Raw genomic sequence first — 27,999 nt, 5'->3', positions numbered from 1 at the left:
TAGGTATCTAGTGAGATCAACAAGCTTGACGTTATAGTATATTAAAATTCTACCGTCACTGAAAACTACAGCTGGGTTGCTATTATTGCGTGAGACGTGGACGGTGACGGCCAAAAGGATCTACCGGCTTAAAGTCGTGAATATTACCGTACTACGGTACGAGAAATGGGCCCCAGATGGTGAGAAGAAAATAAGGCTATTACAAGTAAAAAAACTAGCCTCGGCTTGAAACAGGATCAGCGCAAAATCATGAAATCCGTATGTCCATTATGGACGCAAAAATGCCGAGAAAGACAGAGAGAGACAAGATAAAGACAAATTATGTATGCAAGCTTTTCTACTATATGCATGGAGAGAACAGTCACGCGGTGTGTGAATCATTTGGCCCGTGTCACATATATCTGCTCTGTCATTGCTTGTCGTTCACTGTTATTTAGAGGAACCTTGATAAGCATTAATAATTAATTAACGTATGTATATTTTTATGACTAATTACTTAGTTACCAGGTTACAGTTTCTAGAGCTATAAACAATATTTGCAAGAGTTCTAACCAAATTTTATAATATTCATTATAGACATACCGTGCTTTTCACCTCAAAGGGTATAAAGGTCGAACCACTTAACTTTAATTTTAAAGACGAACTATGTAATCATTTTTTAATTATGTACTCACAATTTATATCAACACGAAGGTTTGTGCAGCATGAAAACTTCGTCGCCATTTCATCTTTTGAACTGTTGACGTCACTCGCGGAAAACGTTCGCGTACACATCAACACTTCGCGGAACCATATCCAGTCTGCCACGTTGTTAATGGTTGGCTATTTGATTGTTATTGTTATGATAGTGGTATCGCGCCGTTGTCGCGTGCCTACCCTTATCTCGGGTCGCAGGTCGCCGCTATAAGAGTCGGGTGCGCAGGCGTCTTGTCACATTTCGTTTTGCTTCGCACTAAATGCGACGACGCAGTTTTTTACACACTCTCAAAATCAAGTGATTATTTTTCCCTCCAAGATGCCGTGGACGAGCACTAACAGGTACTATTTTGATTGAAATTTGTTATAACATTCTTTTTTATAAAATTAATGTTCTTCCAAGAGACTTTTAAATTAAAAAAAAAAATATTTTATAGATTATTTTTCTCATCCATCTTGCATAATTTAAGTGGTAAAGCATTTACATTATTTTAACTAGTGTTCTCACTTCGCTGTTATTGTTCTCTCCTAAACCCCTATCACTAGATATCACTAGATACACCTATCACTGCTTGGTGAATTAAATAAATATCAGGTTTTCTAAATATTTAGATCTCAGTGTCTTGTCCTCATTCATTATTTACAGCTTATTAATTTATCTACTTGTTTTAGAATTTATGCGAAACCCTCGAACACCAGCGGAGGTGAAGGTCCGCTGTATAGTCAGAGCGGGATGCAGCCCGCGCTGACGGCCGCAGCCGACAGTGGCGGCCGGTTCGAGTTCAGCGATCACGGCTACGGCAAGAGCTCCGTGAAACTTCTCCACGTCCATCGCGATGGCGACTACCACACCATCCGCGAGTTCGAAGTCTCCACGGAACTCAAGCTCTCCTCAGAATCTGCTTACGTAATTGGAGACAACAAAGAAGTCGTCGCCACTGACTCCCAGAAGAACACCGTGTACCTCCTTGCCAAAAAGCATGGAGTTAAAACACCTGAAGAATTTGGAGCAGTGGTTGTCAACCATTTCTTGTATACCTACAGGCAGATTGCTGAGGCGAGGTGCCGCGTGGTCGAGTACCCATGGGAGAGGCTCCAAGCAGGAGCGCCCCACAATCACGCATTCGTGTTTTCACCAACTGCAACTAGATGGTGTTTAGTGTCACAAGCTCGACACGGTAAGTTCAATAATCAAGTTAAATACAAGTTTTGAATACAATTCAATAAATACAATTACATAAACGAAGTGATTGGATAATTTTTTACCTTTTTTGTGAAAGGGTTATTAAATCAGTGTGTCCTTTGTAATACAGAAGCTGTGGTGGTGAAGTCCGGCCTAAGCGGTCTGCGAGTGTTGAAGACTACGCAATCGGCGTTCGTAGACTTTGTGCAAGATGAATACACCACGCTAGCGGACGCCGCCGAAAGAATTTTCAGGTAACACATAGAATTTCATATATCTGCTTCGATCATTTGACATTTCTCTGTTCATGAGACAAAAAAGTTCTTGTCGTTAATTGTGGCCCTGAGTTGAGCTGCTAGCTTATGTAGTAAAGAATTTGCAACTTCTTTCATTTGATGTTTGATTGTCTCGCAACATCAAATATGTTTTAGTACTGCAATTCCATCTAGTTGAAGATATAAACTCATCTAGTAAGAGCTGAAATAATTTGAATTTTCCTTATGCAGTACGGTAGTGGAGGCAGAGTGGACATACGACAGCATGCGGTCAGCGGACTTCGACAACGCATGGCTGACAGTCAAGGATGCCATTCTTGACAAGTTCGCTGGGCCACCAGACGTCGGCGTCTATTCGCCGTCAGTTCAGCACACCCTGTATCAAGCTGAGAAAACTGTGCTGGAGAAAGTAGCTGAGGTAAGTTTTAATAATATTGAAAACCAAATTAAAACCGCAATAGAACACGCGTTGAGATTGCGCCGGTATTAATGTTTGGTCGCATATCAAATAAATCGAAATGAAGTGAAAAAAAGTGTACAAATGTAAAGAAGTACTGGCCTTGTTATTAGCTTGCTTATATGTTACTGAAGAATATTCAGAAACTTTAAGTGATCGCGGTCAATGCCTCGACAAGACGCTATTATATCAATAAAGATAATGTCAAGTAATTTCGCTCAAGTTGGTCAATAATATTTACATATATCTAAACGGTCCGGTGCATCATCTTGGTCATGTGGCTCCATATCTCTCTCAGACGAGGATGTATCTATAAATGAACAAAATATTGTTATTGCACTAATTAATCTAATTATCCTGTTGAAACCGGTGTACAGCTGGTTTGATAGTAAAACCGTGTGAGTTTAAAGACCGATAACTACATCGTACCAGTTTGCCTATCGTTCTATAAGTGGGACGACTATTTGAATCTTTCCGTGTGGAACTAATAATATAAAAAATAAATATCCTATGTTAATATATTACTTATTAAGCATGAAAATAAACTATTCCAAACAACTTGAATTTGCTTACATAAATCAATTTAAAACGAGTCGCCAAACTGAACCCTAAACCGAAAATTCCGTATTGACTAGAATAACTTATACCTATTTTGCGATAAAAATATTTAAAATTGTTGTTTGAGTATGCAAATAAACATACCTACATTTCATTATTATTTTTTTTGTAAAAATCATCGATAATACTTTTAGATTACTTTCGTGGTTTTCGTTTTGTGTTGTTTACGGGTTAGCACTAATTGACTAGCACGTATTTTTATCGCGGATTAGCACAGTAATATTTCTTGCTTTATTACTTTTGTGGATTAAGTTAAAATTTGCTTCATTTTACTGCATTGTCAAAGTGGTCAAAAGATTATCAGTTTTACCAGACAGAACTAGGATTTGTACTCGTATTAATCGTGTGCAACATATATTAACCTGGTTCTTTTATTGCAGATCTCATGGATCAAGATGACGATGCCAAACAAGCATTACCTGAACATCGACATGTCCAAGTTCCCTGCCAACGTGACGAAGGGCGACCCCCGGCATCACATCTACCAGCCCATAGACAAACCCGCGGGCCTCATTTATGCCCAGCTACGGCGCAAGCCGAAAAGCCACTTGTGACGTAACGTGGACGCGTAGCGGCGTAGAGCCCGCTACGATGCAACCTTACCAATACTGCCACGTCAGTTGTTTAACCCTTTTCCAGGCCGCACCAATCTACAAGGTCATCCCAAAAAATCCAAATATATACCAATTAATCCGGCTTTGATGATTCATTTGAAGACAAGTAACATTTCCTGAAAGTGTAATCTAATTTAAACCTTAAATCGGAATGCTAAAGTTGAAATTATAATGGCGCGTATGTGGTCGATAAATCGTACTATGCCTGGTAAAGGGTTTACTGTTTTGCACTTGTTGCCTGTTTTGTCACACGGTTCCTACTTTTTATAAGAAACTGAACTTGTTAAGGTGTGGCTTGGTCTACGTACCTATAATTTACGTAATGTCTTAGCTGCATTCGGGTTTGTCGAATATGTTGCGAATTGTGGACGTTTGTTATGCACCCTTTTAGTTACACATGTATTTATTAAAACCAAACTTTAGAACGATATTTTATGTGGGTCTGAAAAAAAAATTAAGTCGTTTTAAAAAACGAAAAATAAAAAAGGGTTTTTGAAATCGTTATATATCACTTTTTGTATATTGGTATATCTGTATGAATGTTAACTAAGTTATAAGGAGAGGAAAATTGAGGTTAATTGGAGTTTGTAAAGTGCATTTTACTTGCGAATATTGTATTAATGTTGTTGACAATGTTGACTGTAATTAGCTAATTAGGTATATTCTAGTCTTAAGTTATGTTTCTTTTCTCTCTTGTATTGTTTGTTAATCCCTGTATGAAGTACAAATAAATATTTTTTAAGCATTTTATATATTATTTTCTGTATTGATAAATAGTGATCAATAATTTCGTTCCATTTTCATGTTAAAAATCAAGTCAAAGAAATAGAGGAATAGGTAAAGCTAATTTCAACTCAAATTATTATTATATTACATAACTGGTGACCAAAGAGCTGGCGGCTTCCTCGCACAGCGTATCAGTATTGCGATACAACGAGGAAATGCCGCCGGCATCCTTGGTACAATGCCTCAAGGGCCTATTTTAGATATAAGGTAGTTATAGTAATCATCTGTATATATCCAATATTGTTATTATACTACCTAATATAAATTTCAGTAAATTTTAATTTATTTTTAAATCTAACGAATTTTGGGTTATTTCTACTCAGAACCATGAGCACTATCGATTTAAGCATTAAAAAAAGTGTCCCACTTTTAACTGTCAGTTTTGTAACGCAGTTAACCATACACGTTGTATGGACCGTTACAAAACTGACTTATAAATTATCGGGTATACACGGTTGCCAAAAAATATGTGCATTCCTGTTACCAACCCCAAAATCGCAAAAAAAAAATTACCCTCCCATAGAAAATGTACCAGCTAAAATGTATGAAACAGGCAGAAATTTTTTTCGCGATTTCGGGGTTGGCCCCATAGTAAAAGTTGCTCAGTATAATCCCAATACCTCCCTGGCAACCGAAATGCATATATTTTTTGGCACCCTTGTATTTTTTTCTGAAAACCCCCATTAATAAAATTGTTCCAATTCAAGGAATAAATACCTAATAGTAAAACCAGCTTTATTAGGACACCATTTAATACAAAATCACAGTTACTTATACATGTTTAAACACTTACACATTTAACATTGACTAGTTGCCTTACCACGACTGCCTTAGCAGTTTCAAACTGACATATTCGCTAACGTCTGCGTAACTTACTTTCTATTCGTCTTGCTCGCATACGAGTACGAGCGAGATGCAAAGAAAGTAATAATAAATAGAATATGCCAGTGTCAAACTGGTGGTAGCCGTATATGGGTCGGTTTGATTTCTATTTTTATTTTATTGTTTAAACTTAAGCGATATTTTTCACACTAATTTGATAAACAGTGCGACATATTGTGAGTATTATGTCAGTATCAGTAAATCTACTGTCTGCTTATTATTGTTAGAGTTTCGTCAATAACTGAAGTTATGTTAAGAAGGCTGACTATGGCAACAAAATAGTTTAAAAAAATGCTTCTTACTACTGATACTAACGATACACTAATAATTAATTAAGTTATTAGGAAACAATTACAAATGAAACTATAAAATGTTACCTATTTGATAATGATTCAAGTGGCTATTAGTATTAACAAAGAGAATTTGAAATAGAGGTGGATTGTCAAAGAAAACTTTGTAGCCACAGTAAATTTACTGCAATCTTTTAGACCGCCATTTGACTTTGATCCTTATTATTTCACTGATAGATGTAAAATTTGTTAAATATTAAAAAATGGCGCCATTTAGTAGATCAAAGGCCAAAGGTATGGTGGCATCGTTTTGAGTGATGGCGCCACAACCTTTGGCCTATGCACGGTAAGATAGCGCCACTTTTTGACATTAAACAAGTTTAACACATATCAGTGAAAGAATAAGGATCAAAGTCAAATTGCGTCCTAAAAGTTTTGATCATGTGTCGAACGAAAGATGGCAGTAAATTTACTGTGGCTACAAAGTTTTCTTTGACAATCCACCTCTATTTCAATTTCTCTTTGATATTAATAAATATCTTGAATAGAGTTGGAAAAGAGTCGATACTAGAACTATTAGATTGTAGGTAGTTCTCAAAAGATTACTACATAATAATGTGGACCCAGTGTATACTGATGGGGTTCATCCTAGTTCTAGTTCTACTAGTGTAATTCCAGTTTCAATAATACTGTTCGTTCTACCATTTTTTGCGTTAAAATAGTTTCTTTACCAAGAACTTTTACAGAATAGTTCAAATTCGTTTTGTTCCAATAATCTTGTCAGCCAATGCGTACAGCTCTTCCACGGTCTGGAAATTAAAAAAAGCATTTCAGTCATAGAAATTATAAGAAATCCCCCTTCCCAACACACAAATACGTAGTTTAGTGTACTGCGTGTTTAGAGCATTTAATAACCGGAGTCCTTACCCCTTTGCCGAAAACCTTGTACAATGTACATACTTTTTGTATGGACTGACGTTTATCCTACATGGCTATTTGTACGGTCGGCTGCAGAAAAAAAGTACCCCCTGCATACAAAACTTCTATGCAGGGGGGACCTTTTCTTTGCAGCTGACTGACAGCTACATTACGTACGTACATACTCCCCGCAAAAATTGGCAAACTGTTTTGTACAGAAAATGACAGACAAGGCGTCTCCAGTAACTAAATGCTCTAAGACTACGTGGTTTCATTGCATATGACGCAAATGTGACGCGCTGGCTTAGCATAATTTTACGTTACATACGTTCATACGAGATATACCGTACGCGTACCGCCTACGGGATACAAAGTAGCACTTTGAAGCGAGGCTTACAAGGGAAAACGCCATGGCGGCCTCACTAGTCTACTAGAACTTTCCAATTGATCATGTGATCAATAGCGATGATAGGCAGCGCATACTTATTGTTTGTACCAATTTCGAAAAAAATCGTACAAGTGCAGGAGTGTATTTACAACGGAAGAAACGAAAAAAGGTCATCATTATTATTTTTAAGTACATCTCATTTCAAGATTGCCGATGTGGCTATAAATTTCGTTGAGATTGTATACTTTTCATTAATTGAGTTAATATTTACCTATTACATAGTTATAAAATAATTTGAGATGATTATATAATGTTAAGAGTTCAATTTAAGAGCGTTAAAGATATCTTTCTGACTGCTTCTCAAATAATGGGGACTATGTTAGGTACATTTGTCAGTCATTTCCTCTCTGACGATACCTCGCAGGTTACCGTTCTTGTTAAGAAGCGTGACCGTCAATTACGTGGTTACGTGGGTCGAAATGCGTTGGCTTCTAACACTTTCTTTTCCAATACAGCTTACAATATTGCCACCAAGTTACAGCCAGCCAACCAACATTAATTTATTATTTGTAACAAAAAAAATATATAGTCACTTATCTGAGATCAGCTTCATAATGAAGCTCTGTGTAAAGGTTATCGCCTGATGTGAGCTTGGTCACGACATGAAGATCTGTTGTTGGCTCGGCGTCTAATAACGACTTGGTTGAGATTAATGATCGCCCCAAGACTGGATTCGGCCAGATATTCGTAAACACGATAAAAGTCGATACTGTCTGTGCTTTCGAAATAATTTAATAATTATGCTTAATTCAACATATAATTTTGTCAAAAACTAGTTGCGGAAATATATTTTTTATCTTGTTTTAAATACATGCTCGTATTAATCAATGTCTTGAAACCTAACGTCTATGTATCTATTGATTTTCATTGATGATTTCATTCATCATTTACTGAAACAAGTAAAGGAAACATCGTGAGAAAACCCGCATATTTAAGGGAAGAAAATCAACGGTGTACGTGTATTTCTTAATAACCTGTGCTTATCTCACCTGCACCCAGCATATTATGAGTGGTGTTATAAGTAGGTATTATCGGATCTTCTTAGGGAAAACTATCTTTGTGAGCTAAAAAAATATTATAAGATGACAGAATCTGTGGCCTTTCCAGAAGGTCTGTTCATAGTCACCCAGACTCGTGATCAGTTAAAGCTCCATTGATAAGAGAGTCCACAGAGCAGACCGTCTATTCTCTATTGCATAAAGAGTGCAGAAGATCTTAACGCCCAGGACAACCAGTATAAAAAGCTCTACCTCGCATAATGTTCTTACAGACGTACGCGATTACAATTTACACGAGTTCTTTCGAGAATTCGACTAGCTTGTGCTTAATTAGCAATCAGAATGTGTTCAGCTGTCAGAGGTCGCTAGTTCAGTTTCGATCTCCGATATCTAGTTCATACCAGTTTGACACGAGCCAGTTTGTTTATGTTTGATAGATCTAGCCTGTTAATGCACTTAGTACTTCGAACCACATTGATATCGGATTCGGAGACATTTCGGTGCATTTTGTTTATACGTCTTAGCATAATTTGTTATGTCTCAGTTAAATCATTTTCCAATTTATAAAAGGGTCAAAATGTTTAAGCCGGACTTAATTCGTTAGCATTAATTCAGTTCATTGCTTCTAAGCAGGTAAAGTTAAAGTAAATAAGATCGTAGATATGCAAATTTTCGCTGAACAAATTTAAATAATAAGAAGATGCTAATGTCAAAGCACGACTCTTTAAACAATTTCATAATTGATCATAAATACAATACAAGTAAGAATACCGAAAATTAAGAAGAGGCAAAACAACAGGCGGTCTTATCGCTAAAAAGTGATCTCTTTCAGCAAACAGTCAACCGGTGATTTTAATACTCTGGTACCTATAATAAAACTCTCGGCTCTTTTAACACGGAGGCCACAACAAAAACACTAAATTCATATATATATATGTATGTATGTATGTATATTTGGTATATGGTTGTATTTATTATAATACTATGTATTTATGCATGTTTATTTATAATAAATTTAGATAGTGGGTTTTATCTCTCTGTACTGATTTTCTTTTCCGCACCAATTGTAAGTTTCTGTTTGGCCCAATGGTTGACTGGTAGGGAATGCCTTAAGGCATTAAGTCCGAACTTTTGTACTTTTTTGTATTGTGCAATAAAGGCAAAATAAATACATAAATTCGCTATTGTGACATTTGTGACAACTGACGCTGCCAGCGTTAGCGTTGAGCTGATTCACTAATAGTGGTTGGATGAAGATGCATAAAACATTACCAAAATACTCACCGTAAGAGTTTTGAGCGTCTTAACGTCCTGCGTTTCGTACTTGATGAGCGCAAACTGGTCGTCGGTGAAGCGGACACCCTTCTCGATGTCGGCTGCTTTCTGCAGCTCTAGATCTTGGTTGACCTTGTCTAGCAGCTGCTGGGGCGTTAGCTGCTCACTCTCTGTTTCTTCCTCTACTGCCTCCACGTCTTCGTCGGCAGTCTGAAAAATATACAAAGGTATGTTTCAGCTTTTCAGTTCTTTAGTTTTAGGCAGCATGATGGCGTCATGCGTACAAATGTCCATCTCAATGAATTTGGCTCTTTATGAGATTCCAACCAACCATGCCACCAAAATTGCGGCCCACTGTATCTATGGTACGTTGAACCATACGATTAAATTAAACTTTAGACCGGTAGTCTATGTTTAAGGATTGACAGGCAATTTTGGGTGATAACTTGATCACAATTAGTTCCCTGTATTTACGCCGGCTTTTACGAAATTTGAGAGATCGTGATTCGAACGTTTAAGTCACATATATACGCCAAAAGACCTACTTGAACATTCATTTGCGACGCCTTCAGTTTCCTGTAGAACGCGTCGGCCCGTTTCTTAGACGCCCTCTGGACCTCCTTATTGACCATCCTCCAAAAAACGAAGACGGGGTGGTGGTAGAGTTCAGGAGGGCACTCTTTCAGTGGAGTCTTCCCGACGAGGATAAGCCGTTTTAGCCGCTCCATTTCGTCGAGCTAAAAGTAAGTTGTAAATATGTAAAGGTAATTTAAAAGTTAGAAACTGCCCTCATTAAACTTTAATGTCACTAAAGTGTTGTTTAAAATTCTTAGGAGGATGCTAGTTTTTGTTATAAAAGTAATCTGTTATTCCCTAGGAAGTAATTTCAGCTATTATTCCCTATAAGACTGCTTGGAATGCTGCGTAACAACCTTGACGAGAATGCGTGATGAAAATGAATTAATTTCTCAGAATAAATAAATAATTAAATATTATAGGACATTATTCCACAAATTGACTAAGTCCCACAGTAAGGTAAGGACAATAAGGTTTATGTTGTGGATACGTAAACAATGATATTGGAAGGTATGTAATATGTAAATATTTACATAAAAAGCACCCATGACTCAGGAACAAATATCTGTGCTTATCACACAAATAAATGCCCTCACCAGGATTTGAACTCCTTCACAGGCACTGTCACTACCTACTAGGCCAGACAGGTCGTCATTAATGTTTATCAATCTGTAATGAAATTGCCTTTATACTTATATATATTGTGTAATAAGTGTTATCATGTGCACACGTGTTTCGAGAATTTCTAATCTAACCTATGAGATCAATATAACTGGTTAACACCACCTTTGCAAACATAAACATTTATCAATAGGCATTCGTACTATATACAAGTTAAAAGACTAAGTACTGAACACGCGCTACCTAATGACTGGGTACCGTGCATACACGTGTAATACACGTGTAGTCGGTGTGTGATTGGCAGCTAATCACTTAATATCGCTCACCTTTTGATGGGATAATGCTGTACGCGGTACGCGAAACCGATCCAGATCAATGTCGGCGTTTGTAAACGATTCCGAGTAAGTATAAAATAGGTATATGTTGTTACAGGCATGATAAGTAAGAGGGAAATGCCGTATACAGGTATAATGTACGTATTACGTCGGGCTTATTAACTAAATACGTTGCCTGTGTTGACAAGCCCAACTTGAATAGTTGATTGCATCGAAAAAAAACACGCGGCAGCGAAAGACCTCGATAAACAGACGCCATGCCAGTGCAAGATTTCAGGGAAAGAAAAATACACTATGCCCACCTTAAAGAGCTATTATAGTGAACTGCTATAAGAACAGTCTACTTAATAAATTATACTTCAATGTATTTCACCAATCATAATAAGCGAGTAACACGGATTATATGAAGCACTTATACACAATGCGATAAAGTAATAATAGAAGCAAGCATGAAGCAAGTTATGTCTAGGCTTCGGACTTTTGGTAGCATACCGTGGTTCTAGAATCTATGGAGTTGCAAAACATTTTTTTCAAAGTCAGAGCCAAAGTAAATATTACATGTATTTTTATATGTAAAAATTAAGTTAATGCTGGTAAACTAAATAAACGGTTGAGGCATGGGGTAGGGGGTTAGGTTTGGGACAGAATTTTTTGTTATGTTATGTTCAGTACTATTCTCCGATCAATATTTACCGAGATATACTGAAGAACCCCAATATCTTATTAAATATTGATCGGAGAAAAACTGTAACATTTTGTGACTCCATGGATTCTAGAACCACGGTATGCTACCAAAAGTCCTAAGCCTAGTAAATTAATAGTTATTTGTTCTACAAGGGGGCAAAGTTGTTGTTTAACCGCTCGTGCTAATATTGATAACCGAGCAAGCGAATGATTCCAAAATTGAAGTCCGAGAAGTGGAATCTTGAGCGTTGCGAGGGTTTCAAGGAACGAGGGTTAAACAAACTTTGCCTCGGAGTGAAACACAACATTTTTCCCCACACCAACGCAATGAAAATACTAACTATGAAATACCACAAAAATCAAACCAAATCAAATGCAAATGAACGTAATAAAAAAAATATCCATCAAAATCATCATAAAGTCAATTCTACCAGCTTAAACACAAGGAAGCAACTCAAAATTACTTTGCCCCACATGTGGATAAAATCCAACTTTCTCATTCGTTTCTGAAAAATCAAGAGGGCCTTTGCCAGTTGGTGTGGTGAAAAAACATTTATTTGTTACTAACAAATAATGTTTGGAGTCCTAGTAGTCCCCTAGCTCTTCCCATTCCCACCAATGTTACATATATCGTAACCTAAAATATCAAAGATGAATATAATTTTATGAACTAAATTGACACTGAATAATTTAAGTACATAATTATTACGTGAGATTTATATTAGCTATAATAGCTTAATGTCATTGCAAAGATATCGTTTTGTTATTATTTTACAGATTAAACCGACCGTGTGAAATGCTATTTCATTGAACGAGTAATTTTTTTAAAATATAAAATATGTCATAAACTATCATACTTTAACATTCATCGTCACATATTTTCACGTGATTGCTGCCATTCCTAGAGTGAATTAATCTCATGTTCCGGTGTCTAGTCGTACTAAGCTGTGAGATGGACTAGAAGCTCATGTGCCTCTCAATGTACTCTTGCTGAGGTTCTCCTCGTCGACGGCGCGGATGCGGTCCTCCAGCTCGGTCAAGTAAGCCTTGTCCGTCAGACGCACCAGGTTCGAGCCCATGTGTTTCTCAAGGTACTTACGACTCGGGAGGAGATCCTCTTGTTGAGGTTCTCCTCGTTGACGGCGCGGATGCCGTCCTCCAGCTCGGTCATGTAGGCCTTGTCCGTCAGCCGCACCAGGTTGAAGCCCATGTGCTTCTCAAGGTACTGACGACTCGGGAGGAGATCTTCTTGTTGAGGTTCTCCTCGTTGACGGCGCGGATGCGGTCCTCCAGCTCGGTCATGTAGGCCTTGTCCGTCAGTCGCACCAGGTTGAAGCCAATGTGCTTCTCAAGGTACTTACGACTCGGGAGGAGATCCTCTTGTTCAGGTTCTCCTCGTTGACGGCGCGGATGCGGTCCTCCAGTTCGGTCATGTAGGCCTTGTCCGTCAGCCGCACCAGGTTGGAGCCCATGTGCTTCTCGAGCCGCGCCCGGACGTGCGGGTGGGCGAAGCTACAGAAAAAAATAGACGTTAATTTCCCGCTGGCTTATTCTTAGCAAGCGTTAAGTATCACTACAGGTAAATCTGGATTAAAATGTTATAATAACAAGTAAGAAATGTAGTTTAGTTTGACTGTTAGTACCTACCGTACCTTCAGCTTACAGAAGCATTGTTACTCGTAGGTTGATATTACTGCACAAGATTTGTAATGTAAGCGAGGGGTTACCGCGAAAACCAAACTTCGCAAATTGCGGGGATCTCTCTCTGTTTTACTCCAATATAGGCCAATATATAGTACCAAGCATGTGACGCAACGCAACGACCCTTTTGTAGCGGAAGTGCCGGCACCGCGCAGTTATTTAAATTTTCACTCAAATCTTACTTCATGAATGAAACAAAAGTGCCATGTTGTTCATTATTTACTTACCAGTGTGCGCGATTACTTTGTATGTTGCGGTTCGTCTTGAACGATTTCGCTTGCCGCGGAGAGTCGGCCGCGACCGCGGCCTCTCGCCCTCACCGCACAATTTTAGTAGTTTTGACGCGAGCTGCCAGTGTCATAGTTGAGACCTTAGCGCGCGAGACTGGTACGGTATGGCACGACCCCCTCCGACATCACATACACATACAGCTACACCATACTTTTGTGTAAAGACGTATTCATATTAGATTATTAAGTGGTCGATAAAGATACCTTTTTACGAGAGAGTTATTTCGTAGATGCTCGGTAAAATTGCCGAAGTACAATAGGTTCATCGTCAAAAGCCATACAATATAAAATTACACTACTGTTAATGATGGCAAAATGGTTAGCGGGAATTTTGAAAGCATAAAAAACGATTTTTTTTTATATTGTAGGACATTTTTACACAAATTGACTAAGTCACACAGTACGCTCAATAAGTGTTAGTGTTCCATGTCATTCGAATGCAAGTGCTGCACCAGACTACGGATCTAAGTAGGTATATCCGTCTTTATAACGGATCTAAATCTGTATAAATCTCCATACAATGTGACCCACAGATATGACGAAGTGGCCCGTTCAATGCTCTTGACTTCTTGAGTGAAAAATATAAAACGAAATGTCAATTTTATTTTGGACTTTAGAAAAGAGGTACTAGACATCGAGAAATTATTGACGCAAATTGTGCAATTATCTATACTTATCTCACGCATTGAATCTCCAAATAAGTACCTATAACCTACTAGTAACTTACAATAATTATTACGTCATAATTTACCTAGGGTGTACGAATTAATGATTAAAGCAGTTACGTGGTACTATTTATAAATTATCGTTGGTTTAATTGCACCGATTCGCGTATCGCACACAAAACTTTGGTTTAATAAATAACCGCGTGAAGGATGCCTGATAGTACGATTATAACTTTGTTTAATAAAAGGTAATAAAGATTAACAAAATTTAACCTTCATATGCCTTTCACTTAACCGCAAGTCTACAATCTCCATGCTGGATAGTTCTCGTGACCATAGAAGGTTTATACGACAATCATAAGGTACAATGGTTTATGGATATTAGATATATTGCCGTTTCTCCCGGTTCGGAGTAGTTAATGCTATTGAACAGTGAAACTAGCAATAAACGAGCTCCAGTGAGACGCCGCATTATATAAGCAACCTTCGTGGCGTAACGTAACATACAGGGCGGGGACTATCGGGGCGTATTCTGTCTCACAATTCCGGAATTTACTACTTCCTGCTACTTAATAGGTAATATATGCAATAAAGTAAGTATTTATTTGCAAAGAATAAGTAGGTACAATAGTGTGTTTAGGTGGTAGGTGACAATTAGTTGCTTATTCTGCTATTACTATACATGTTGTACTAGCATGTATCAATCTTATAATGACTATAAATCTATAGGTATGTGTATGTATCTTCACAGAGGAAATCTTTTATATTATCAGTAGCTTTATTAAGTATTTTATTTCTAAATTTATGAAAATGCCCTATATTATATTATCTTATAGATTTGCGTAGCTTGTTAAAAAGTTTCATGCACATGACAAAACAGTGATAAGAATATAATTTAATGCTGTCCTGGGACCGCACATAAATATTATAGGGCATTATTACACAAACTGACTAAGTCCCACACTAAGCTCAATAAGGCTTGTGTTTTGGGTACTTAGTCAACTATATATATAATATGTATAAATACTTAAATACATAGACGCCCATGTTCAGGAACAAATATCCGTGCTCATCATACGAATGTTGCCTTTACCAGGATTTGAACCCGGGATCATCTGCTTCATAGGCCGTTGATTTCTAGTAAAGGCGCTTTCAGATGTTATAAATAAAAATAAATACGTTTCTTTACAAATAATGCAGATTTCTAAAATGGCAATAAACATTTCTGTAGTTATTTACCTAAGTATGTATGTCAGGCATGTGTTTCAGCAACTGTTGGATTGATGAGAGTGATGAGGTCGAGGTATCTAAGGATAGTGGGATTTCGAAAGTAGTTATTTATGTTCGTATCCATAGTAAACTCAACAGCCAACTCTAAGTTTGACCCAAGGTACTTATTTGGCTTATTTGTGCATTTCAATCACATCCGGACTTTTGTTCATTTACTACATTTTTGTAATTAGTAGGTACTCTTCTTGTTCTTCCTCGCGTTGTCCCCGCATTTTGCCACGGCTCATGGGAGCCTGAGGTCCGCTTGACAACTAATCCCAAGATTTGGCGTAGGCACTAGTTTTTACGAAAGCGACTGCTATCTGACCTTATAACCCAGAGGCTAAATTAGTAGGTACTCTACGAGTAGATATGTAATTGTGTATGTAATCATTCACCCCAAGTCTCATGCCGATTACTAAAGTTATTGTAAATAAATGAATCGTTCAAATACGAACATTTCGAACAGGTAAATATTGGTCGACTATTTTTTATTAAGACTTGAGAAGGTATCATTGACTCGATTATGGATAAGCATAACCTCGACCACCTCTGCGAAATTATACAACTTAAGCAAGTAATTATTAGCATTATCATAATATTTTAATATCTGTTCATTATGGAATTAGGTGGGACGTTTCTGAGGCTGGCTTGTGCTTTCCTGGACACTTCTTGCAATTTTTGGCGAGAAAGTACGAGCAATCAGGGTTGATATGATTAAAGGAGAATTTTGTGTCCAGTATTAAATCTAAATAGTAGGTATATATTTTTTTAAGTAACTATATTGAATAATATAAGGGATAAATGCGCCTTTGTACAAATGATGTGTATTTTCCCCTGTTTTATGTTTTGTTTTGTACAATAAAGTGTTTTACTACGACTATTACTACTACTAATATTAGTTGGCTAAAAATCAGAATATTCCCTGTCGGTTGGTAAGTTGTTCGCGTGCCGCTCACTCTAGGTACCTGTTGGCTCGACTCAAAAATGACAGCCGCCCCCGTAACAGCTAGGGAACACGCCATCTAGGTGATATTTAGCGATTCAGACCGTAAAGACTGATGTTTGAATAATTCAATCCTACTTTTTATCAACGCTTAATAAAAATTGAAACTTACTAATAAATTACATATACATCGGATATCACATCGGCCTTGGATACATTCCTGCTTTCGAATTTCAACATCCGTATTGGACTTAGACCTGAATGTAGTAAGAATGCAACATAGTGATGCTCAGATCGTACAGTACCTGCCTAATTGGTTACCAAACGGTGCGATCGTATTTGAAAAACTGTAGTATCCTGCAGTACTTACATCCCTACAAAAATGCCAAGACAAATTCTAGTTTATCCAAATGAACATTTTGCATTTGGAGAGTGACTGGGCGATTAATTTAAAGTCGCAACCCTGATGCCTCGACTTAAACTCCCGTTAATTTATAATAGAAAAATAAATAAATATTTAAATATAATACGAAAAAGACTGTTGGAGAATGAATGGTAGAGTACAATGACTATCTGTGTTAAAAAGTTTACGAAGTCGCGTGAGTAGCGTGTGTGTTTACATCGTTCCCGAATTACACATGATGACAGTACACCCTACGCAACGTGTGACGCAGTGCACGGAATACGTGCCCCAAATCCAAACTAAAAATTAAATGTTCATGAGTGAGTCAACTCGCGTTTACTGACGCGTTCTTCCCAGTCGGTCAGTATTATCACAACAACTCGTACCATACTTGTAATAAGTATAGTCTAGTGATGAACCTAGTCTTGTTTATTAAGCAAAGCAAAACTGGGTACTATGATTTTATACGTGAAAAATAAATATACTTATAAAACTACAAACGCTGCCGAAAAAAGTGTCGAAGTGGCGGTGAATCACGAGCAATAAATAACGAAAAGGTTTGTGCACTTTTACTCGGCTGTTAAAATATCGTAAAAATACCCATGATATATTCTGGAATTATGTAAACGAGAGTTGCGGCTTTGTTTGTTTATAAAAATGCAAACAATTTGGAACTTCAATGAATTTTAGGATAAACCGAGAATAATAAAAAAACGTTTAATTTAAAAGCATTATTTTGATTATTTTATAATACTAGTAGCCTATGTAAAGTAGGCATTCTTTAAATGAAGCGTAGGTACCTATCTAGTCATTATGCTTAGTTAGAGTAGTAAATAACATACGGAAACTAGTCAAATGGGCTAGACAGTGCTGTCAGGCAAAGTGAAAACGTGTTAAAAGATCGGTCGCCATTTTCAGGCACAAAGTAGCACCAACCTTGTGAATAGTTTGACGACGTCAGACGGAAGGGAGCCAAACGGTTATTAATGGGCACTGGCTCAACTGACTGATTTGTATGCACTATTCAAATATTTTAAAAGGACAGCACCTGTTAAAAACTGATTGATATAAATATCTGTTCAGATTGCGTGTCTTTGAAAAAAATCACTTCGTGGTTACACTTCTTACCACGCAATTATGTAACTCGATTGTTTTATTCAAATCCTATAAATGTTTGCATGAGCCAATACCATTGAAAATGCTTGGAATCGTCTTCTTACAATTTTCAGCTGTCGCCTCATAAATATTGGGGAACTGTATTTCCATGAACGATGACTTGTCATGCCAGGGCTTTTAGCGTCATCTACATAACGAATCGTTTCTCCAGAACCAGTTTATGCATGATCTATGATTTCGAGTAGCTGTTACGGATAGCGGGGTCACACCTCAAGTAGATTATCTGAGGTGATACAGTTCTTAAGCGATAAAAATATTGGTGCAAAGACTGCAAAGCTCCATACAAGCATATGGGTGGTGAAGAATGCCGTGATTCAAATGAATTTGGAAAGGTCAATGACCTTGGTTAGGTGTTTATTGTGATTAATTGAAATTTGTCAGTGGCTAATTCACACGGTTGATTTATATAAAGAAGTCGAAGCCGTGATTTGCTCTTTTAACATCTCCATTAGGTACTAATCTCTATTCAATACAAAAGGTACGAAAATTACAATTAATCTGCAGAAAATATTAGTGTCTCAGTAAAAAATCATCTACACATAGATACAAAATAAATGGTCTCTAAAACTGCGCAGCCATGCCTAAAAAAAAACAATTAGGTAGAATATATTAAATATATTAAGAAAGGGTCACTCACATATTTTAAGTCGAAAAAGGCTCGACACGTTTCACTCCGTACCAACAACACAACATGTCGAGCGTCTTTCCACTTAAAATACGTGTGTGACCCGTCTATGTCTCACTAAAGTTTTGTTGTTAAACAATTAGGGTTGGTTTGAAATTAGCACACAATTTAGCAGGAAATGGTGATACTTCATCTGGATCTCTTAAAGTTTGTTGTTTCCGTTTCCTATTTTATTCTACAGCACAACCATACGTCCAAGCAACCAAACATTAGTTTATAGGCAAGCAATAAAATTATCTAAACTCCACGTAGGTAATAAAACAACAGTATAAAGCAATGTATGTATTTTTTACGTGAGTATCTACGGACTACCATTGGCATTCATCGAACAAGTAATAAAATGTTTATGATAGTTAGTATTTTTGTTTCGGCGCGTTTCCTCAAATTTTTAGTGAGAAATTTGATAAAGATAACAGACAGATGTTGTTTTTCGACATTCATTTATTTACGACTCAATTAAAATAATTTAAATGTCACGATGTTTGTTTTGTAAATATTTACTACAAATAACCTGTGAAGGGTCACGCTACTCACGCTCATTTAATTCGGGAGCGCATGCACGATTCAACAAGATAAACACAAAATGCAGCTAAAGTACGAGTAAGATTCAGAATTTGGTACCTCACTTCGAAGTGTTTAAGGCGCTCTTATAGACGGATTTTAGGTTTTTGAGGGGGTGAAGCAGTTCTTTCAGTGGGTATGACAGAGTTGTTATTTGTATTCAGTTTAACAGAATAGTGAAATATTATATTATTTAAGACATACAGTTGTGTGCAATATTATAGCAGTACATAAGAAAATGTAAATTAAGGGAAAACTATAACTTTAGATCAATAATATTGTATCTTTTTATATAATTATTCTGCATTACTTGATATTGTTTCAAAATTAATTGTAACCTTTACTTAAATGATATTGGAAGTAAAAAAAAATATCATGAAAATCGGCTGTTTTTACTAAGTTGCGGAAATTCCTATAAAAACGTAAAACCCTACGATAAAAATACAATTGTGTACTATAATTGTAATTTAGAATCTTTCCTATTATTTTCAATCAAAGCTTTACATCTAAACCCAAGTCATCCAGAAAAGTCATTTTTTGAAAGTTAAGTGGCATCTAGAATTAGAATAAATTGATATCAGTTTAAAAAATATTTAGACATGTTTTTCGGCAGAATATTAATGTGATGGGAGTAGAGTCTTTGCGAGGTTACGCTAAAGTGTTCAAAATGTAAATAGTTTTTACCAAAACGCGGTTATCACATTAAACAAAAGTTCGAATATTTTAATTTATTATCATTTGACATATAACCTGACATTTTTTCGAATGTTGTTTTTGCTGAAATATTAATTATTTATTCTATCCAATACTAAATATTCCTATCAATATTAATTTTGTATCACGCATTACGAGGATTTGTGATTTAGTTATTGACCTAAAAATGGTGAATACATTAAAACTTGAAACTATGACATCTTGGATTTGAAATTCCCGCTAAAACGGAGGCATATAAAAATGTACACTATAGGTATCAATTTTATCGCAGTGTCCGAGAACTAACGTCTGGTATGATGATAACGGCCACCAGCAGCGAATTTGCCAAATATTTATGTTAAACGAATGTACTGTAGTGTGAATGACGCAAAATTGTTAACATTACATGCTGTTACGTATTTTATTATGATAAAAGATTGTTTAATCTTTTATCATCGAACCACTTTTGAACTCTCTTAGTCGGAAAATGATTATGTGAACATAAGAATGCTGGTAAAATCGTGTTAAAGGTGAATACACAAAAAATAGTAAGCAGAAAACATATTAAATCAGGGGTTCCCAATCTTTTTCAGTCAGTGGCGCACTTGCAAGTTTATAATTTAATCGCGTCCCCTAACCTATCTGGGCTATTCGAAATAGGTAACATGATGAGGAGGATATTCATTAATTTCAAATAAAAAGTCAAGTTTATTTAGTTTTAGTGTTTAAATTTTGTGCGTATACGCTCCAAGATGTCACGTGATATTGACGACGACACATGTGATAAATAAACAAACTACTGTGAAACTGACATAGGCATAGATCAATAGCTGTAGATTTTTTTAAAAAAATTCTTAGATATTAAGTACCTATATATATGTATATATATGTATAAGGTAAAGTAATGAGTATTATGTTTAATAAATCAACATTATGGAATAATATGATAGGTATATTTTAGATTAAAAGTTATACCTTAAAAAAATGTGACTTACAAAGATGTTTTCACGTACCTAAACTCTGCTGCACAAAAATCCTTGTTCTTGTTAAGAAACTTGTCACAAAATCTACTTTTGGTAAATTTGAACTAGGTGTTTCCTTTGATTAATCCAGGCACCATCGTAATATTCCTAATAAATTTTGCACATTAAGCAGATAAGCCCTAAAAAGATTATCAATGAACATGACAGTTTGTCAACTTTTTTTGTGACTGCAAGAGCAAGGTGGTGCATTTAGCCAGGTTTGACAACTTCTATTGCTGGCATTTCACTTATTATTGTAATTTGGGAAATATTCGTGTTGCATACCTTTTGTTTTGTATGTCAAATGTCATGTGAAGTGCTTCTCACACTGTGACGTAACGCGCTCCGATTGAAGTTTGCAGTCACGTGATACTCGGCATTATTTTAAATACTTTTGAATATTTTTAATTAAGTTATAAATTATAATCATACGTCGGGATTTTCGGTGCGGGAATGTTTTCTTGTATTTATAACTTTGTCTATTGTAAAATAATTACCAAACTATGAATTAAAAATAGAAGGTAAGGTTCAAATGCGCTTAGAAATATTGAAATAGTATTGGTTTTTATAGTTTTAACCTGTTTTTTGGCTAGTGTAAAACATTCCCGCACCAAAAACCCCGACGTATGGTTATAATGCATACTTACACTTACAAAATATGATTTTCAGCATTTAAATATTCCCTGCTATGGTAAAAACATAACATAACATTTTATACATTCGCGAATCATGTCAATATCCCTACTGTTGGATGATTGATTACTATTGTATACCTACCGCGTGTTCACGGTATCTCTTCGTAACAACGATAAATATGGCGGTTACATTTAACAAAATATACTGACGTCAGATTATTTAAATTAAGATATCTGCAAAGATCTAGAATGCTTACACGTAAAGGCGAGGCTGCTTTAACATTATCACAGTTCAAGTTATTATTGAACGTTTAATCTTAATCAAAATATTACATATTGAACAGTGATAAAAATATTACACAGAATCTAGTAGAATATAACTGTTAGAGCTTATCGCATTAAGTTCGCCTTTTGTAATTTTTTTATTATGCATTAATGATTAAATAAATATATATAATAATAAAATAGTTGTTAGGAAGAGGTAAAGCAATTAATTGGAAAATATAAATACCTTAGGCATGTAAATTGCATTACTTTTTTTTTGTAAACCGAAGTTGCTCATTAGTCAATTCTCTATAACATCCCGTGACATACATGCGTTACGAATTATTATTACATGGCGTGGCATCATTCAGTGAACCATAACACAAACTTAACAAAAGGAAATCAGGTTAACCATTGAAATGTTATATTTTTTACCAACGGGAGAGAATGGCGTTTGGCATTAAGTCCGCCTTTTGTACGATAAGTTTTCTTTTGTGCATTAAAGTTTAAATAAATAAATAAACGGTAGTCAATATTTAGGAGAAACACGTGACTATAAGACAACAAACGGTATAACAGTAATTTAGAACTAATAATAGCGCCAACAGTTTTTAAATATGCTCGATTATACATGCTACTCGTATTAAAAAAGAGGTTAAGTGGTTTCGGTTTTTGTAGATATATTCTAAGTAGGTAAAACATGCGTGTACATAATATAAACAATACAACATAAAAATTAAATGAAGCTTCAACGTGTGTCTAATTGAATATGAAAGCCTTTTTTCTATCAAACGCCAAATAGTAATTGAAGTGTGACACGTAATATTGCTTTCAGTTAGCAAAATACATGAAATAAAATAATTATCACGTTTAGGTAAAACCTCAGGATGTATTTTAATTTCATTACAAGCGATATTATTTGTTTTGATTGTTTTATTTCATGATGTGTGACACAGCTTATAGAATCAGAGTGCAAATCAAGTTTTGTGCTTTCGTATTACTGGATAGGTTTTGGTCAAGCACCTGAGAGAGGACGATGTCCTCGTTGGCAGCGGGAGTTCGACCGTGCATTCCGCATCTCCTGCCGACCGCCGCCTGTCCCTCCCGGCCAGCAGCTCGATGGTCGTCCAGAACGACCCCTCGCTCGGAGGCCCGGACGCTTGTCGCTGCATGGCTCACTGCATGCTGCTAGCCCCGCGGTCGAAGGTGCAATGACTGTCGGCGTTGTCCCTACCACCCTTTAACACCCCACGTGTTCACACGCGAACATTAATCTCACCCTGACACCTTTCACGGGTAATTTGCCGCGCTTTCACTGACTGAAGTATATGCTATCGACACTTAAAGTTTGAATTGGCCGTGCATAGTTCTTTTAATTAGTGGTTGATTGCTTCCTTGCTTTCAGAAAAGAACTGGTGATTATATAGAATTACCTTCAAGCTAAACCCGATCAAACAATATCATCATAAACTAGTTAATTTTGGGATGGTAAATGCTGCTGCACCTTCGCTAGCTAACTAAATATGATAGGCCTAGGTGCAGTGATTCCTGTGAGGTGGGGGTGACCTGGATGGCGCCAACGTCGCGACCGGGTCAGCCGGATGCCATCAGCCGACCTTCGCGGTTCAAATGTAGGTAATTACGGTTACGTTGCGGCGACACTTACGATTTATTTGTTTTACACGTGGAAGTAGAAGGAAAATATTGCCTACGATATCATCGATCTTTGACGATGCTTATTAAGTTGCCTACTAAGGTGTATTCCGGTAATTCCGAAAGGAAAAAAAAAACAGTATGGATGATTGATTACAAAAGGTCTCTTATTCATCAATCTTATTTATATATATTTTTTAAATTATGAAATTTCAATTTCTAGTTTCATTACACAATTTTTATAAATAAGTAAACTACAAAACTTAAAACCTAGATTTAAAAATGAATAATACTAGTCTTAAAATAAAATACTCAAATCTATCCCCCTGCGGCATGGTGCCGTAGATGCTGGCAGCATTTCCTTGCTGTATCGCAAGACTATAATTCTTTGAGCGAGGAGGCTGCCGGTTCTGCGGTCACCGGTTACCTCTGCAATCCTTTGGGACAGGTTAAGGGCGCTCGGACCCCACGGACCAAGGGTCTTGACGCCAAATGGTATTCGGCGCCCCCCTATTTTAGTTTTCTTTTTAAATTTTCGGCCGTCTCTGCCGCCGCGCCAGTCTTAGCAGAACTTGTCCACGGAGATGAGACGGAACTAGGGAGTCTACACAGGTGACGTTCCACAACAGCACCCGGCCTATCTTCCACGGAATGATTGACATTCCGTCCGGTCTCTCACCATCGTCTCTTATAATGACGGGGGGCTCAAGTAGAGCTGGCACGTTGACGCTTGTCGCTATCGATTATTTAATATTTACATTGAATCCTTTTCCTGCTTTCTGATTATTTGTTATTATTATTAATGTAACGAATAGGAACAGCTGATTATCTGTGTATCCTTCATAAGACGATTCTTTTTTATTCGTTCTATCAATCTAAAAACAACTTTATCAGTATTTCTTTGTTTGTTGAATTATTCACAAGTTGAACTAGGGGTCGATTAGCCACTTGTCATTAAATGTATTGAGGCTTGTCGATGATAACAAAATATGTAAAAACATTATAAAAAGTCGGTTGTATCATGATTAACTGTAAAACAGGACTATACCGATTGCCACACCCACGCCTCTTGCCCAATACTTTTAAGGGTTCCATATTTCACTAACAGCTGCAATGGGCATGGATACATAAATCATGCATGGCAACAGAACGGTAAAATAAAAAACTACAAGAAAAAAAAAATTTTAGGGGCCTCTTTTCGGTATAATCCAATGGTGTGTGGTATATCGGATAGGTCTTTCAAAATGACTAAGAGTCTTCGACAACCATTATTGATAAAATGAATATTTTCGGAAACAATCGCTCCGAAAGAAAAAAATGTTTTCCTTCCCTAACTTTTCGATAAAAATATGAAAAAAATCGTTATACAAAAGTTGCAAACACGCTGGTGAAAAATATAGCGAACGTTATCGGTCCAGCTGTTTTTAAGTTATTGCAAAAAATCTTCTCTTCTTAGTAAAAAAGACGTACAAAGCGCTGAGAAGAAGGTACTAAAGGTAATTAAATTAATATGTGGTCAGCCCCTGCACTAAGGACGTGCTCAAACGGCACCTGAGTGCTTGCGCCACGGTGTAACATGGCAAACCTGCATGCTGCAGCCAGCAATTCAATTTTTGCCAGTGTTTACAGATGCAGTGATGGTGAATGTAAGTAAAATAAATGAGTATTTCGTCTCATATGGTTCGTCTCTTAGGTAAGTCATCCGTGATCCGCCGAATACGTTCTAATATACTGGTTATCTATAAAATGTGTGATCGTAAAATATACGTTAGCCGATTGCTTTCGCTGAACTTAACCTTATTTTGTGATCAAGAAGTTATTCCGCAGATAAAATAACAGAACGGGGAGCCTAAATGCAAACAAAATTGTATAACCACGATTATATATGTGCGGAGGAATTAGGTATATAAAGGATGATACAAAAGTATTCTAGAAACACATTCGATAATAGTTTACAACCTTTTCATGCTTTGTATTAAGAACTTTTTCGTTTAACGCGATTTAGTCTATTGTCTATCTTTAGTCTATAATGATGATTTATCAAGCAAGAAAAAAAGCGCTGGTGGCCTAGTGGCAAGAGCGTGAGACTTGCAATCCGGAGTTCGCGGGTTCAAACCCCGGCTCTTACCAATGAGTTTTCGGAACTTATGTACGAAATATCATTTGATATATAACAGTCGCTTTTTGGTGAAGGAAAACATCGTGAGGAAACCGGACTAATCCCATCAAGGCCTAGTTTACCCTCTGGGTTGGAAGGTCAGATGGCATCAGTCGCTTTCGTAAAAACTAGTGCCTACGCCCAATCTTGGGATTAGTTGTCAAGCGGACCCCAGGCTATGAGCCGTGGCCAAATGCCGGGACAACGCGAGGAAGAAGAAGAAGAAGATTTCCGTTATAAAAACTATCCTAGGACCTTCCTAGGGGCTCAAACTATCCCGGAATCAAATTTTATCTAAATCGGTTCAACGGCTGTAGCGTGAAGAGATACCAGTCAGATGGAGTTACTTTGGCATTTATATAAGTAACCGCACCGCGCAAGTACCTACGTAGCATCGACGTTTCATGTAATCTCTTATATCAAATATATTTTGCCACTGTGACAAGTCCTATTTCTTAAGCGATTCCTACTCTTGAAATTTTGTGAGCAGGTTCGGTAATTATATGGCTTTTTGTCGTTTCAGTTTTTAAAATGTTTTAAAAATGTCGGAATCATGGGGGATCGCGAGGTCTACGGCTCACAGTTCCTCTAGTAATAATAGTAGGGGATGCATGAAATACGAAAGTACCTTGTTCCACATGGTGAGGCTATACATATATGGCATTATCATCAAGTGTTGTCCGTTAAGCGTAGCGCAGTATTGCGTTCTGTTACATCTGTTCAAAACCCAAGTCGATTCTAATAACAATTCAATATGGTCTTGCAATGATCTTGACGATCGTGTTGGTGATTGGCGCGCACCCCACGCAGCGCACGACTTTCACTTAATTTCGCGTGCACCAATCGGCGTGAGCGATCTTTAAGGTCGTATCAAAATAAGATCAAAACCGTAACAAGTTGTTAAATCAGAATCGAGCTCCCATTATTTAAAAGGTATAGGAGTTAGTGACTTACGCATATTGTATGACCTTGAGCTGCCACCATCGCGGCACGTTCGGCATCACGAACCGCTTCATCTTCTTACGGCCCATCTCGCCTTCGCCGATTTCATCTTCCCCTTCAACCTGAAGGTCAATAGTGATTAGTATAAATATTATAGGACATTATTACACAAATTGCCTAAGCCCCATAGTAAGCTCGAGAAGGCTTGTGTTGTGAGTACTCAGAAAACTGTACTTATTACTTTTATATATGTATTCGTTATAAAAAGAACGGTGTTTTTTATGTGTTATACAGCATGTATGTATCTTTTCATGGCAGGTACATATTAGTAAGATATAAATTTATTTAAATGCTTAGATTTTAGTATGAACTCGTAAAATTTTGTTCTGCGGGAGTAATGATAACTATGCTCGTGTGTAAATATGTAAATCTCGTCTTACGAAGATTAAAGATTGTCTTGGTTTGCATAAATAATGTAGAGCCAAAGTGTAATTTATCACTGTCAATGTAGCTTTGAGCATCTCCTCACATGAATGTACCAACTAGTATATAGATACATAATGCGCTCTGAAATATCGAGTTGTCTACTCTCTTCGTATCTTAAACAAAATTGTAGACAACTCATTAATACTAAATACAGTTATGTGTTTAAGACCTTGCACCACTTTCGTGTGACATGTTAAAAATAGGCCGTATATATATCAGGTAAGACCGTCTACGAGCCCATTCGCCGTTTCTAACTCTTGCATTTGTACACATAAGTACGCCACTTAAGAAATACCAGTAGAGCAGAAGGAGCGACGTCCTTCATTTCTTACTGTGTCTGAAAGTACTTATACAAATATGAGTTCTTGCCCTAGGGTCTTTCCAACATTAAATTTGATATGCCGGTTTTTCCACATTAACGTTGCCTTTAGGCTGTCGGTGTTTGCTTAACAAATTGACACACTTGTATTGTACACATAGGTTATTATGGAAAAAAAAATGTTTTTTTCATCAGTTAGGTAGTAAAGCTAAACAAATAGATATTAAATACTTACATTGATTTTTACTCTTTTATTTTTGTCGTCACCTTTAGTTTCTTTTTGTTCAGGCATTTTGTTGGCACTTTCTAAACACTTTACAATTTTGTTGCTTACACTTTTAAATGTAGATTTAATACAAAAATTTAGATTTTTTTACTGAAAATTTAATAAAGTCCAAATAAAACACGGAAATTTAGAAGGTTACGCCATAAGTGTTTTGACTTGTGTCACGTTATCGAAAAAACAGTTTGTCCA

The 27,999-nt window shown here is 36.7% G+C and overlaps 2 protein-coding genes across 4 annotated transcripts; one reads left to right on the top strand and one right to left on the bottom strand.

The window, feature by feature from the left end:
- The first annotated feature begins 16 nt into the window (after nucleotides 1-16).
- Nucleotides 17-4,904, top strand: LOC133517646 (uricase). Its single transcript, XM_061850998.1, has 5 exons — nucleotides 17-1,038; nucleotides 1,369-1,874; nucleotides 2,010-2,133; nucleotides 2,386-2,572; nucleotides 3,610-4,904. The coding sequence occupies exons 1-5, from the start codon at nucleotides 1,016-1,018 to the stop codon at nucleotides 3,781-3,783; spliced, it is 1,014 nt and encodes a 337-aa protein (XP_061706982.1). The 5' UTR covers nucleotides 17-1,015; the 3' UTR covers nucleotides 3,784-4,904.
- Nucleotides 2,699-27,994, bottom strand: LOC133517647 (uncharacterized). 3 transcript variants are annotated; one of them, XM_061851000.1, is made up of 7 exons: nucleotides 27,760-27,994; nucleotides 26,732-26,841; nucleotides 13,018-13,168; nucleotides 9,986-10,177; nucleotides 9,450-9,650; nucleotides 6,533-6,610; nucleotides 2,699-2,921 (listed from the first exon to the last, which is right to left on the bottom strand). In XM_061851000.1, the coding sequence occupies exons 1-6, from the start codon at nucleotides 27,814-27,816 to the stop codon at nucleotides 6,554-6,556; spliced, it is 768 nt and encodes a 255-aa protein (XP_061706984.1). In that variant the 5' UTR covers nucleotides 27,817-27,994; the 3' UTR covers nucleotides 2,699-2,921; nucleotides 6,533-6,553. The 3 variants fall into 3 exon arrangements, with proteins under 3 accessions (XP_061706984.1, XP_061706983.1, XP_061706985.1); XM_061850999.1 differs by lacking the exon at nucleotides 2,699-2,921 and having other exon boundaries at nucleotides 5,364-6,610; nucleotides 27,760-27,991; XM_061851001.1 differs by lacking the exons at nucleotides 2,699-2,921; nucleotides 26,732-26,841; nucleotides 27,760-27,994 and adding an exon at nucleotides 22,990-23,265 and having other exon boundaries at nucleotides 5,364-6,610.
- Nucleotides 27,995-27,999: the final 5 nt, after the last annotated feature.

The sequence above is a fragment of the Cydia pomonella genome, chromosome 5, assembly GCF_033807575.1.
Source record: "Cydia pomonella isolate Wapato2018A chromosome 5, ilCydPomo1, whole genome shotgun sequence".
NCBI classification, from domain to species: domain Eukaryota; kingdom Metazoa; phylum Arthropoda; class Insecta; order Lepidoptera; family Tortricidae; genus Cydia; species Cydia pomonella.
Note: the sequence above shows the minus strand (reverse complement) of the source record. Positions and strands in the feature narration are given on the sequence as shown.